The 15,087-nt window shown below is 40.5% G+C and overlaps 1 protein-coding gene across 1 annotated transcript in view; it reads right to left on the bottom strand.

Moving 5' to 3' along the window:
- cntn4 (contactin 4) overlaps window positions 1-15,087 on the bottom strand; it is a 130,609-nt gene that overhangs the window by 91,931 nt on the left and 23,591 nt on the right. Inside the window, exon 3 of the mRNA XM_080788291.1 lies at window positions 5,914-6,089. Coding sequence (XP_080644417.1) covers window positions 5,914-6,089 — 176 coding nt within the window. The remainder of the gene's footprint in view (window positions 1-5,913; window positions 6,090-15,087) is intronic.

The following is a 15,087-nucleotide window of genomic DNA, read 5'->3' as shown; positions in this document are numbered from 1 at the left end:
ATGTAATATATATATATATATCAAGAGAAAAAACCTTCCAAAGAAAGGACTGCACACTCCAGGGAACAGAGACGGACACCGGATAGCACCTGACGAAGCTCACAGCGAAACGCATCGTGCTAATAAATACGTTGATGCAGTAAGTTGTCCGTCTCTGTTCCCTGGAGTGTGCAGTCCCTTCTTTGGAAGGTTTTTTCTCTTTTTGATGTCTATGCCTGCTAACTAGACTTGCACCTCCCACGGGTCTTTTTGGATGTACAGGAGTCCCTTTTTTGTATTGTGGTGTTTCGATGGTAATACCACGCCCAACAGGTAAGAGCTCCCCCGGAGCATGGCAGAGGCAGAGAGATACCTGTTGGATCAGCTTTCTTTCTTTCTATAAAAAATGGAATTCATCCTCAACCTCACCAAGTTCACAATAGCTACATAGTCTTTGGTGTAAATAAGTGGGTGCAAGCTTAATAATTTTGGCCATTTCACTGAAATAAGAAAGGAGGGGGGGGGGGGGGGGGGGGAGACTGTGCACATAAGAAGGTGGCCGAATATGGCAAAAGCATCATTGGTAACAATCCACATGGTAGATACATGGAAACGTATTTCTCAAAACTATGAGAAGTGTCTTATATTCAGGATTGCATAATATTCTGCTTGTATGTCACTTGAATTTCAAGTTCTTTAACATAATATAATACAGCAGGTATAGTGATGAATCGCTACACTCGGCTTGCCAAGCAGAGAGTCCATTTAAAAATGTTAGTGCATTCTCAGTCAGTGTACTGTACACATAAAGTAGATTATCATTGTGCGTGGTCAGTACATCCTGTGAACCTAGTGGACCCTAGCAGCTACACAGACACTGTATATTTGGCCTTTAGCTTGCTTGTACTGTATGAGAAGCTTTTGTCAGCACACCATGGCATTAAACAGCAGGCTCTACATGACTACAGCCCATAGTGGTCTGATGGCAGCCAGTGAAGTGTTTAGTTTACCACCAAGCTTCTAGAAGTCAGCATCCCCTTTATTTTAGTCATCGCATCTTATTATAATTTGACCTGGATCTATACCACAGCATATGAAATGAGGTGACTCTGAAAATAGATGAGTTATATATGGACAGCACAGCAGCAATGTTGTGTTATGCAATTGAAGTTCCTCTTGTATGACACCTTGATAGTGTACCGTAGATTAATAAAGTAAAAGCTAGAATACAGCCATTAGCTATTTACACCTCATTAACTAAGTCAATATACTCACTCCACATTATCACAACAGCTGAGAGGAGTCTAGAGGATTTATTTGCATTTAAATGAGATATTCATGTTTCCCCTCAAGGCCTTAATGCCCACTCTGGTGACATCAGGAAATATTTACTCCATGAAAAATATGCAAAGTATAAGCGTGTCCAATGCTAAGGACACATACAATGAAGGCATTTGAGTATGAAGACATAATTAGATGTTTTGGCCGGGAAATGATTTACGACATAAGTGCTATAAACAAAATTTTGATATCCTCAAAGTCCATAGACTTGGCTGGCAAACGTTTTACATTTTACGTACTCTATTCTAAACAAACATAGACCTGGCTGCCATTGACGTACAGTAATGTTCAAAATCCATGCATAAAAGAATATTTCTGCAACAAACAGTGGTGAGCGTTTTTCGTTATGCGTTATTTTGAAGCGCCTCAAGGTATGATTCAAATTTGCCATTGATGGGATGGAATTTTACAAATAAACACATAATCTCTCACAAATTTTGGAAGGCAATCATATACAACTAGAATGGAATATACTGTAACAAAATTGGAATGACAGAGATAATGTGTAGCATTTGTGAGAGTTTTTGGATGAAATCTGTAGGAGTAATTGATTAAAGTGTGTGTGGAAGAAAATGCTAAATGGTGCAAAACCGATAATTTGTATTGTACAATACACACGCACGCACATGCGCGCGCGTGTACACGTTAAAACTTAATCTCTGCCAGGTGGACAGTGGACAGAGTTACTATTATATATAACTTGACCCTCTTGACCACCTTTCTTCAATACAGCGGGTTCACCACTGCCCCATCACATTATGTTGGGAGTACAGTATATAATGCCTCCATTATGTTCCAAGCACAGCCTCCTAAGTGCCACCCATGTAAGAAAGCCTCACAGCTTGCTCATCAGTATGAATGATGGGTGTACAACTTTTACATAATCACTGATATGGAATCAATAGACATACTAATCAAGGGCAGCCTGTATTGAGTGAGAGAGACCACTGCCCATCAGTTATCTAGACTGGGGGAGTAGACAGCCTCAGCCCTCTCAAGAGACATCGGCATCCATCAAAAGTTAGGGAGATGCAAGGGAATGCAGAATTATCTGGAGCCATGCCAAATTCAAAGAACAACCTTGAGGACCCAGTGGAATATTTAGACAAAACAAATATTCACTGAGGAATATCTTTTTTTAATAAGGGCAAGAAGACCATTGTTATGTTCACACGGCTTTACATATAATATTCACGGGCGTTGCGCTGGTTGCCTATCCTGCAATTACTCCACTGTAGAAGGGATCAGGCTCCTTGCTAGTCATACATACATTGAACTGGCTACTTGAATTATAATTTGGCTCTCAGCCAAACACAAGGCAAGGCCAGAACTATCTCACTTATATAATAGTATATCGTTGCTGTCGGGCAGAAACCTTGATCTCCATATTCTAACTTTGAGTTTTTTCGTAATTGAATGCCCTACTTGTTCATACTACAAATAGTATCTATCTACTATGGAAAATAATATACATGCACACTGCATATTCCGTAAAGGTCGACACATAAATAGACATACACACAAAGCCACATGTTGGACACGCACGCACGCACACGCGCACACGCACACGCGCACACACACACACACACACACACACACACACACACACACACACACACACACACACACACACACACACACACACACACACACACACACACACACACACACACACACACACACACACACACACACACACACACACACACACACACACCATGTACACACCATGTACACAATTGTTAGAATATTCAAAGGAGGCATGGTTGCAGCTCAGAGACTACTCAACTTTGAAACACATCACTCTTTTGCCAAACGTTTCAATATGTTTCGCTTACAGCACTTGGCTGCATAAGCTCTTAAAACATGCCAAGCTCTCAACACTATTGGGAAAAAGCAACAGTCCTTCAGTTGAAAATGGTAAAGAATAAGATAAAGCACTAAATAATAGCTCTCGGTGGACACCCAGTCTGATATACAGTACACAGTAGTGTAACTGAACATGGTCAGACTCAGAATACATGAATCATTAAATCTAAATCTCCAAAACGCATAAACTTTTTCTTCTTATCTTGTGCAACATAAGCAGCTTTCATGCATGCACTGCAACTCTGAACTTATCTAGATACCGGTAGGCCTTTTCAGTTGGACCGGAAATGCCACAAACTTCTGTGTAATGTCTCACTGAACCCCATGGCTCTATGTGCAAATAGACCATGTCATTGTCCGAAGTATACGTATATTCTTTCTCTCTCTGGTATAATGTATGTATGAATTAAAATCTGTTTAGTAATTGGATACTGCAGACGACCATATCCTAATGAGATCTAAACACTACGCACTCTGGAAAATGTCCGGGCCTGTTTCTCATGTTCATAATATGTTTCACATAATATGTGAAAACAGGTATACAGTACATTAACTGACCCTCAGGTACTGTGACAAAAATTATTGCTATATCAACCTTAAAAGTATTTAAAACATTTTCAAACATTTTCCAATAAAAGAGATAAAAGTATTAAAAAAATAACTCTACAAGCTTACATTTCTCGATGTGACATATAAGCTTAGAGAAACTATTTTCTCTACAAGCGGTAGAGAAAGTGGTTACAACAATGCTCTCCTGTCTTGGCTACTAAACCCAGGTGTGCTTTAACATGACTTGTCATATTACACCACCGCAAGCTTTTAATGCCAGCATTAAAACCCACTATAAAGTAGGCTCATTGATTGGAACCATGAAATTCCCAGTGGCTGTGGTATATGTATTGTAGAGGGAGAAGGTTACATGCTAGCCTCAGAACCACTGCTCATATCCGATTGTTGCTACAGCCTCACACACCCTACCAGCCGTATCTGTGAACATTCAGTATGTTCAAAACTCTGCCGCCCGCCTGCTCACCAAAACCTGATCCAGGGACCACATGACACACCAGTCCTCTGTGAACTCCACTGGCTCCCAGTCAAATACAGATTTAAATACTCACCATTACATACAAAGCCCTCAGCAATCAGGCCCCCACATACCGGTAGGTGTGGTTTGGGCGTTACAATAATGAAACCAATCACCGTGACACATGCCATTGCCTTATGCATTACCCATTATACCCAGTGATATCTTGCCTTACACTATGGCCCATGCCATGGAAGAGCCACGCGCGGCACTGCCTTGAAATACATTTATATTTGATACAGAGGGTTATACCCTACAGCATCTACAAACATGCCTGTGTTTGTAGATGTGCCATATTATAATTCTCTGCTTTTTTAGGCACCCAATTTAGGCATTCTCCACACAGACACATTTGTTTGTTACTGTGTGATAACACACAAATTGGTCCGTCCCAAACACAGACCAATCCTGATGACACCCTATAAAGACGCTCAACAAAGCCAGATGCAGCACTGCACCAGACCCGAGCCATATAGTTTTAAAATAATATATAATAATATTGCTCAGCACGGCAATGTGTTCTCCAAGAAGATAGTCTTATTTTTTGATGTAAATTGCTGTACTAATATCAGTTGCCCTTTAAATTATTCTCTTGAACCGTCACTGTTCAATCATGGTGAATTAATTAAGCTATACCAAGTGTAATAAAGAAGATAGATGACATTAGGTCACACATGCATTCCCTGATTATCTGGCAACAGCTCAAACCTGGTAAGGTCAGAGCCCTACAATTGATGCAACTGTCACTGCATCACAGCAGGTTTCCAATGACAAAATCACATTGTTCAGACCAATTTCTCCTCTAGTCCAAGGGACAGAGTCACAGAACAAATGCATGGCTGGCTGAGATACATGGTTTGGTGGCCTTGTCCCCAAACGTGAGACTTCAGAATTCAATCTAAGCAAGCTATCGCTCACCGACACCGTTAATGTCATCATTTATGCTTGTCCAATAACTGGCACATAGGCACTTATTGACTTCCGCTTGCTTTAGGAATATATAGAGTCCAGAGGCTGCCAGTTAGACCTATCAAGAGCATTCAAACAATCTATCTTCATGCTCTACGGAAACAGGAGAAAATCTTTAAAAAGCATCAATCTGAAAACTGCACGGGGTGTAATTTGCGTCTTGGAAAGTTTACTTTGTTTGGTGTTAATTTGTTGTTCTTTGATACAATAAGCCATCATGAGCAATTCTTACTGAAACCCTAACTACCACAAGCAATTTTTTTCACTGAAATCACTGGAGTTGATCATAGTTGCTGACGGGTAGAAACCTTGTACTGTATCTCCAATTTCAGGTTTTTGCAAAAAATGGCCAATCTACAAGCTCATAACACGTTGCGACGCGTGGTGAGCTTGTAGATCTGCTATTTTCACAATTTGTAAAACATTTACAAAGCAAAAGTCTTTAAGTGCCTCTAATGAACTTGTGATTATTAACTACATTGGATCCACTCAAACATATTTTTCCCATTTCCTGATGAGTAACAGATTTGGACAATGGACATACAAGGTTTTCACCTTTTTCCATTCCACAGCAACATCATGTTAGACTGCCCCTGACATAAATGTTATGCCCTTAACAGTAGAAGCCGCCATTACATTTTATACAAAGACAGAACATAGTTGCAACTTACATGCAAAGGTTAGACTCGCCTCTCGGCTGACGATGGTCCCGAAAGAGTTGGCGGCCAGGCACTGATACGTGCCCGCATCCCGGTCTTTGTTCAGATGGCTGATCCTGAGGTTGCCTCCAGATAGGCTGTAGTGAGATCCAGATTTGGGACTGACCACTGTGCTGTTAAGTTTCCACCTAAACACATGAAGTGGGGAAAAAAAGACAAAATATAAAATAAGAAAACGGAAGAATACTTAATACAATGAATGAATGAAGTTAGGGGAAACAAAGTTGGACCAGGGGAGAATTTGGAACTAAAATATAAAAGCAAAGTAACCTGTAGATCTACTAGATTGCTTTTCGACGGGATATAAATAAACGGTGGAGATGGCCCTGAAATCATATTCTCAGCCCCGCCCGACCCCAGTTTAGCACTAATCTAAACAGCAGTGTACTGCTGTAGCGCAGAGGACTTTAGTGCCTGACAACAGACAGCAATGCAGACCATCCATCTTGCCAGACTCCAGTCAAACAGCATAAACATGCTGCTTGATCATCATGGTGACACAATTAAAACAAATGGGTGCAACCTTGCGTTCACACTTGTGAATTCTAGACCTGTCCACGTGATTATCATTGGTCTTAGAGGGGATCAACGGAGAGTATAATTCCCTCATCATTTCAACAGATAATCCAATGCTTCCAAATAGAGTCCTTTATTAAAACAAACGGGAAGGAAAATCCATTGAAAGTAGCATACGGCCATTATTTAATTAAAGCTGGGTTCTTTAGGCCACCACAATGCTTTTCCAATGGGAGTCACATGGTTTGACCAAACATTTGTGTTTGATTGCTGATTGCTGGTGGTGTTCTGTGATGAATGATATTTATAATATGGAACAGATCACTTTCTCTCTCAGACTGCAGAAGGAGAAATTTATAAAGTTTTGGTCTAACTGGGTGTTCCTTTTTTCTCACCCCATGGAGACTTGAATTCATGGATATGTGTTTGTTTTTTGTCAGCAGTGGTTCCCCATGGAGACACAAAGGAGACTCTTTGTGTCTCCTTAGGGAACGACTGATGATCATCAAATGAATGGCTTAGGAATGCAACAAAAACAAAACATCATACCCGTGTCAACTGAGCGGTGCATGCATCTATACTTTTATTGTTATAGTTACTGTGTGTGTGTGTGTGTCTGTGTGTGTCTGTGTGTGTGTGTGTGTGTGTGTCTGTGTGTGTGTGTGTGTGTGTGTGACCTGAATGCGAACACAAACAGCTTCAGCTGCAGGGGTCAATGGGTACTCAGACAGACATGCACACTCGTCACTTAATGGGAGCGATACCGCTCAAAAATATCCATGAATTGAAGTGTGTATTGAAGTGGTTCTGATTAGAACCTTCTGGACAGAATTTCAGAGATCAATAAATACAATAGTTGGTGGAAATTTGCCCTTAGAGTTTACTACATTATTTTTGGGACATGCACATTTTCAGACGGGAAGATCTGATAGAATACCTATTCGGTATCTGCATGTAGAAAAGTATTTACACTGGTTGCTTACTGAGGCCCCCACTATAAAATAATGGTAAATATAGTAAATGATATTTATAATATGGAACGGATCACTTTCTCTCTGCAGAAGGAGAAATTTATAAAGTTTTGGTCTAACTGGGTGGAATATATTATTCCTTTGCGATTGGATTGATTCTTTTTTTTTTAGTTTAGTTTATTTCGCACAATAAAAACAGTACAAAAAGGTATCATCAATAAAAGAAGTGTGTGCAGGTGAGAAAAGAAACCCAGGGAGGGCTTATAAGTGGTTCTCACCAAAGTTAATATACAATTTAAACAAATAGTAATGTACAAATATTAAGACAAAGTAATCAAACATAGGTATGGAAAATAACAAAAACAAGAAATACATTAAAATTCTGTCTTACTCATGTCTCTCTTTTTTGGTTTTGTTGTATTTATTTTAATTACTGCTCACAGTTTCAAATACTCTCTCACTCCCTATGAGTATTATATTGTATTATACTTATTTATTTATTTTTGTTCCCGTCAAAAAAAAAAAAAAAAAACTGTGGACAAAGAAACACAATTTGAAAATATATATATATGATTTTGGATATCCCTAAATAAAGAAAAAAAAGTGGTTCTGGATTTTCTTTTACTTTTGTATTCACTCCAAATGGTCTAAGTTCAGTGGGAAGGGAGAGAAAACACACATGAGCTTGTAATAAAAATGTGTCAGCCATGATGCGAAAAGGCAATTCTACCCCCCCCCCCCCCCCCCAATTCCTTCCACACACACACACACACACACACACACACACACACACACACACACTATTCAGATGTCGTTGAGTGAAGCTGCTCTTCACAGTATTTACTCTTTGGTTATGCCACTACACTACGCTATACTTTTGAGGCATAATAGCTTTTCTGTCAAAAGAAACTGAAAGAGGCATTGTAAAAGAAAGAGGCACACTGTAGAAAACCAGACTCTAATGTGCAGCCATGTGACCACTGTCTGGAATCAAAACAGTGCCACCACATTGTCAACCAGTCGCTGGTTATGTCTAGACATTAAATGCATATTGTTAAACCTTATTAAACGGTTCCACAAATCTAGTGACATGCAAACATTGCAAACAAACATTGGTTCGGCGATACTGTTATTTTATCCAATTCAGAATTAAGTAAGTGCACACTCTCAGGAGCTTTATTATATGACAAATGATAGAGGTGAGCAGAGGTCCATACAGATTTGTTTACTGTTGATGTGGAACAAACAAAAAAATGACTTTAATATTTCATCGTCGTGTCATCCCTCTCACTTGCTGAGAACGTTAAATGGATTGGGTAGCATGACAGACTAAAGCATCATGCTCAGCTATTGGTTCTGCCTGATGTACTGTAACGGTTTTGTCTCTGAAGGAGCAAAGTAATTCACCAGACATGAAAGGTGCCCTTTCTGGTTTCGATATTATGCATAATGAAAGTCTTCACTGAAACACTACCTACTTCGTTGACTTTGTACTTCTTAATGGGCCTATCCTTGGCCCCCTCCTTTTCCCCCTCTACACCAAATCTATTTGCAGAAAATAGCAGATCTACAAGTCCACAAAGTTGTGAGCTTGTTAAAAAAAAGTGGTGCGCAGAAACAAGGCGATACATTTATATGAATCATGGGCTCCCCAGAGTCCCCACCCCAGAAGTGCTACAGCCTGTGTTCTCCTTGGCTCTATTGGTCAGGCACCAGTGTATGGAATATCAGAACCCATATGTGGCACTCACTATGGGTCTATGAATCAACTAGGGGTCAATCAGATAATACAAGGAAGAACACAAAATCTACTTAGGCCGAAATGGGCGTGGGCACATTCTAATACTCTTTAATCCTCTAAAAAATGACTGAAAACAGTTTTGGCAACTGACAACTTTAATCCATGGGTGACAACATAATCTATACCTTCCGGCCTTCTGGCCTGGCTGGTAGAGATAAGACACCATGAAGATGCTACTGTATGTATTCGATATTCTTATTAACTACTAGACTAATCCAGGTAATGTGGATGTTGGGATCCACACAGGAATGGTGTGGCTCATGTGGAGCCTGGACTACAGTATATGTCAGCAGTTTGTAATATTAGAGGCACGCACGCACGCACGCTAGCCTTTTACAGAGGTGTGCAGTAAACTTTGCAAACAAAACACATGGAGCATAATGGCACAACCATCATCTGGTCAAAGGCATGTCAGGCACAGCACAGTCCTTTTGTGTGGTATGGAACAGTGTCTATTATAGTTATAACAATACAAGATAAGAAAAATGTTGATAGTGGCTCATTTTTAGCAAGAACTTCATGCTTCATGCAGCCATGTTAAAACAGATTGTGCCCATAGTTGCATCTTACCATTCCATCTGGCTTATTGTGAGGCTATGTAATGTTCAGAGTTCGGTTCCTTCTCTTTAGCCACTTTCAAAAACGTCCAAAGCTACAGTATAGTCAAGATTTTAGACACCAATACTGCCAGTGTTGGGCATCGTTACTTTCTAAAGTAACGGTTACTGGATTACTGCCCATGAAAAGAATCCCTTACCGTTACAGATTACCTTCTGAGAAAAGTAACAAGTTAGATTATTTTCCGTTATTTTCCGTTACCAGACAATTAAAACCCATGCTTGCGCAAGTTGGTTACATTGTATTAGCCCTACTGCCTACCGTCAATGCGCCGCATTATCACGGCCCGGTTAAAAACGAGAATGATACACACCATGAACTGACCATAGACAATATCCCCTTTACAGCTCTCTTTATTAACGAATATAAGTCGCCACAATCGCCAGCCTATACACGTAGGACTGGACAGAAAGAGCTAGTGCAGAGAGTACAGACAATACCATACTGCTGCGCTGCGCTCTGATGCCCTCTCCAAGCCGCGCACCATGGCCCATGAACAACAATAACAACTCCACGTGGACCCACGACGACCCACGTATGAATTAGATAGTTTATAAGAAATGGCACGGCGGCCATCCTTGCAGGCAGTGACAGTAACATAATGAGAATCCTGTAGGCTGTGTAACCTGTTCATTTTGGGGGGCATCATCAACAACAGCCTGTTGATGATGAATGATACTATGAAACTTAACAATTAATTTACTAGTACTCACCTAATGACGCCGCCACGGAGGATATACCATGTTTAACGTAATTCCAAAGTGTTTAGTCTACATTGTTTAAGTCATAGACGCATGCGGTTTTTATGAACTTTGGCTAAAAGCATGTTGTTTTTATTATTCCACCACCCGGCACCACTACCACTGTCATGGTAGCTGGGGCTAAAAGATCTGCGTGTAACAATACTTTTATTTCTTAAGTGAACTACAGGATGTAGTAGACGCAGGATGTATAGTACATGGTATAGTGAGTGTGCTTGGAAGGATAAATCACACAGAAGGCAGGAGAAATAAACTCCGCAGACATTCGGGGCTTTATTATTTTTAAATCTTGCCAACAGAATGAACAGGGACACATTATAGTAACGGGATTACTTTGTTGGAAATGTAACTAAGGAACTAACTACTAAATTGCAAAACTAACAAGTTACTTTATTGTTACCAATAAAAGTAGTCCCTTACATAACGCCGTTATTAATAGCGCCGTTACACCCAACACTGATACTGACATGCCCAATGTAAGAATTGGTGTCTCTGATATATTGAAAATGGAGGACCCTGATGTCAACCAGTCTTATGCTTTTTTCTGGTTTTCAGGGAAATCAAATCAAACCAAATTGGGACGCCAGATTGAAAGTGAAAATTTGTAAAATTAAAATAAATGTAATTATATTACTTAGTGATGGGTAGTGCTGATCAACCACCAGTCAGAGTACAATACGTGTACATTGAACATGATTTAACAGTTGTCTTCCCAGCATAAGACATCTTAAGAAGCTTAAGGCTGCTGCTGCACTGGCAAAGCCGTTCAGTGACCTTGACAAAAAAACAGCGGATTAGGTCATCGTCTGGCTCAATCCCAACTATGAAATGTACCACTCCTTCTAAAACTCACCAGAGCAATTTCAGAGAGCAAACATGATTGATTTGAACCTTTAGTATCCACAGTACAACATACCAACCTTTCGATAGGCTAATGGTCCATGCAAAGGAGAAATAGCAGGGAAGACAGCTGTTCTATGCACTCTAGTAGAATAAACTACTTGAACTGGCAAGTGGCAACACAGAAAGCTAAGCATAGATTGCTGGGTTACTGAGAGGAAAAACTGAGTCAAGTCTAGGATGAAAGATTATAAACCAGGGAATATCACAAAAGACAAACTGCATTCTTTTTTTCTTCCTATGAACAGGAGCTACTCATTCTTGAAATGGGATTTTGGTCTTCTGATTTACTCAAAAGACTAGTCAACACTATCCTGATGCTGACATCAAGAGACAGTTCTTGTAGCTATTTATCTGACAGCTAGCTGATATGAGGCAGACTTTCAACTCGGTACATCACTCCCTCAGGTCCTCATTCACAGAGTTGGTTGTATCAGCAGATCTCCCAGAATTATCGGCACATCTGCAAATCCCCATATATGGAGTACCTGTCATCAATATGAGGTCATAGACATAAACATAGACAGGCCGGGATTGGCCTGGACTCTACTTTGGGCATGCCTCACAAAGAACTCCATATATGGGCATAAAACAGATACAGACACAGACACAGAGATCTCCATACAGTTATACAGTGTGGGCATAAAAGAGACACAGACAGAAATACAGGTACAACGGGTACTCTTGATCCCAAATTAATCTTCGTTAGTTTTGCGAAAGGTTATACAGTACAATAAACCTAGCTCTGGTCCATAGCGAGTTCTCCTTAACGGTATGTTACTTTCGAGCCATTGCGTGCACCTCCCGGTAGAGCAGCCTATCGTCTGTAGTAAAAAATAAAAAATATCCTGCTTTACTCACCAAAACAAACACAGTTTAGAAGAGTTGAAAGCCTAATTCCTTAGTGAGAACACTCTGAGCCCCGCACCTCACATCTAAAATACACTTTTAGGCCAGAAAAGAAAATATTTCACACAAAAATATGGTTAATGGGATTTTTCTATCTGTAGAGAGTGCAGTGGAAATATTTTCTTTGCTGGCCAAAAAGTGTATTTTAGACCCGAGGTGGGGTGCTCTGAGGTTTCTCTAAAGGAAAGTAGGCTTTCAACATCTTAAACCAGGGGTCCCCAAACTTTTTCCTGTGAGGGCCACATAACTTTTCCCTTTTCTGATGGGGGCCGGGGTCAGTTTGTAACAGAAAAAGTGTGACGATCGCAGGGGTGCTTAAACGTAAACATTTATTGTTTTCCAGAAAGCCACACATACCTGTATAGGGCTCCAGACTAACCTTTTCACAGGTAGCACTGGTGCCACCTACCTTTTCAGTTGGTAGCGCCACCACAAATTAGGTAGCACCAACTTTGTATGACCTTATCACCAAGGCTAGCAAAGGTTTTCTTGGCTGAAGCATAAATGCCTTAAATTAAGCACATTTTTCCATATCGTTATTATCATTTGACAATATGAAACAGAAATTAGACACACCCCTTACTTTCTGCATGGGCATGTTCAACCTAATGGCCAATAAGGATATTTAACACCGAGGTGCCTACGTGACCACTCTTCCTGCACCCTTTTGCAATGTGAAATGCCACCGAATTCATAATCCTTGCCCACTTTGCTCCTGTTTTTTCTTTATATGGAATGAACATGTGAAAGCTGATGTGCTTTTATTGTGACGGGGAAAGTTTCTAAACGGCTCAGCCTGCATATTTTCATGTGCTGAAACTAGCTGATCAAGTAGCTCACAACGTGTGGTGGACACGACGCGTTGTGAGCTTGTAAATCTGCTATTTTCAGCTTGCAACACAACACGTCGTACGACGAAGAATATACCAGGTTTCACGTAGGAGATGTATTTTGTTCGAGGCGATCATGTATGTAGCCTGGCCTGCACACAGCGCTACTCGGCGCAAAATAACAAGCTATTGGAAGCTATTTTTCAACAACAAGTTTACCGTGTTTGGGGTCGGGGACGAGGCACACTGGCGCAGTCCCCCATATGTTCTGTGTCTGCTGTCTCCGTGGATTCAGCGACAGCAATGCACAGCATCATCATCCCAGTTGTAAAATGTGTGCTGAGTGTGCGCTCCAGGGAAACTTAAGTGTACAGCTGATGCTGAAATCTTAGTTTCGTTTTTTCGGGGTTGATCAGTGAGTGCGCCGCCACTGTTGAACTAACGTGTGGAAGTGTATTTTTGAGGGGCGCTAGCGTTTTAAAAACGTCATTGACAATGAAGAGAAATGTATGTTTGTTTAGTCTCTAACACAAACATTCAATCCCATTAACAATAAAGAGAATCACCTAATCATAGCAACATGAGTTAGACTTTAATATATTCGTACTGTAGACTGAACACTTTTATATAAATAATGCAATTTTACATTGCATTGTTTAAATTAAGCATTTTCCAAAGGAGATACAGTATATTTTGTCGACCACGAAAGGGGAAAGTCATAATGTCACCAACAACATGCTGTTGAAAATAGAGACAAACGGCAAGAAAACAAGAGGGGGGAGAAACAGCCGCCATCACTCAACTGCACATTAAAACAAAGATCACTATATACAGTACAGTACAGATCATCAATTAGACAGCCGCCTCATGGTGGTGGAGATAAAGGACTTTCTAGACTTCCGTAATATAAAACAAGCACTAAAACTGCTCCTCAGCCTTTTAAAAAAACCTATGAAAAGGATGACCCTCGTAAATGCAGTATATGTGCGTAGTTTTATCTTTATTTCTTTGTGACAATCTCCAAAGAGTTGGGGGGATGCCAATAATGGAACCATGCTTTTCGATTAGTTTATTCAGTCTGTTCTTATCTTCTGTGGTAATGCTGCCACTCCAGAAAACGTCTGCATTAAATTCAACATTAAAACGCCCAAAGAATTCCAGACTAAACATTTTCTTACCTTCATTTTACCTTAGTTTTGTCCCAAAAGTCGGTCTGTGGTGCGCGCGGCTCTACCACCTCTATCACTCATTCTTGGATATAATAACATCATATTAAGGTAAGAAAAGACTTAGTCCGCAATTCCCCCCCATAAAATTATGTTTTTATGTGGCCACACCCACAGTTCATTAAGTATGCCTGGTTTGCCTGTTGGGTGGTGATCCACCTGAACTGAAGCCGCACCCACAGGTGTTGTTGTATGATAAAGGGTTAGGGGAGGGGTTGATATTGTGATGTCACTCACTGTCATTTCGATTGGGCCTTTTGACTCAAAGGCTTTCAGCTTTCAGGAAGAAACCAAAAATACACAGGGTATACAGCTGAAGGCGATCGGTTTTGATAGTGCATCATTAAACTGGATGAAATCCTACCTAGAGGGAAGAGAACAATTAGTTGACATCAAAGGAACCATGTCCTCTCCCCTCCCAGTGAATTGTGGGGTTCCCCAAGGAAGCATTCTAAGGCCGTTACTGTTCCTACTTTACATTAACGACATGAATGCTGCCTGTAACTGCAAATTGTTCCTGTTTGCTGACGACTCAGCACTCCTGATTTCAGGGGAGGACAAAATGCACGTTGAGGAGGCTCTCAGTTCGAAAAT

This window comes from Protomyctophum bolini, assembly GCF_963924005.1.
Source record: "Protomyctophum bolini genome assembly, chromosome: 2".
Taxonomy (NCBI): Eukaryota; Metazoa; Chordata; class Actinopteri; order Myctophiformes; family Myctophidae; genus Protomyctophum; species Protomyctophum bolini.
This window is presented reverse-complemented; position numbering and strand designations above follow the sequence as displayed.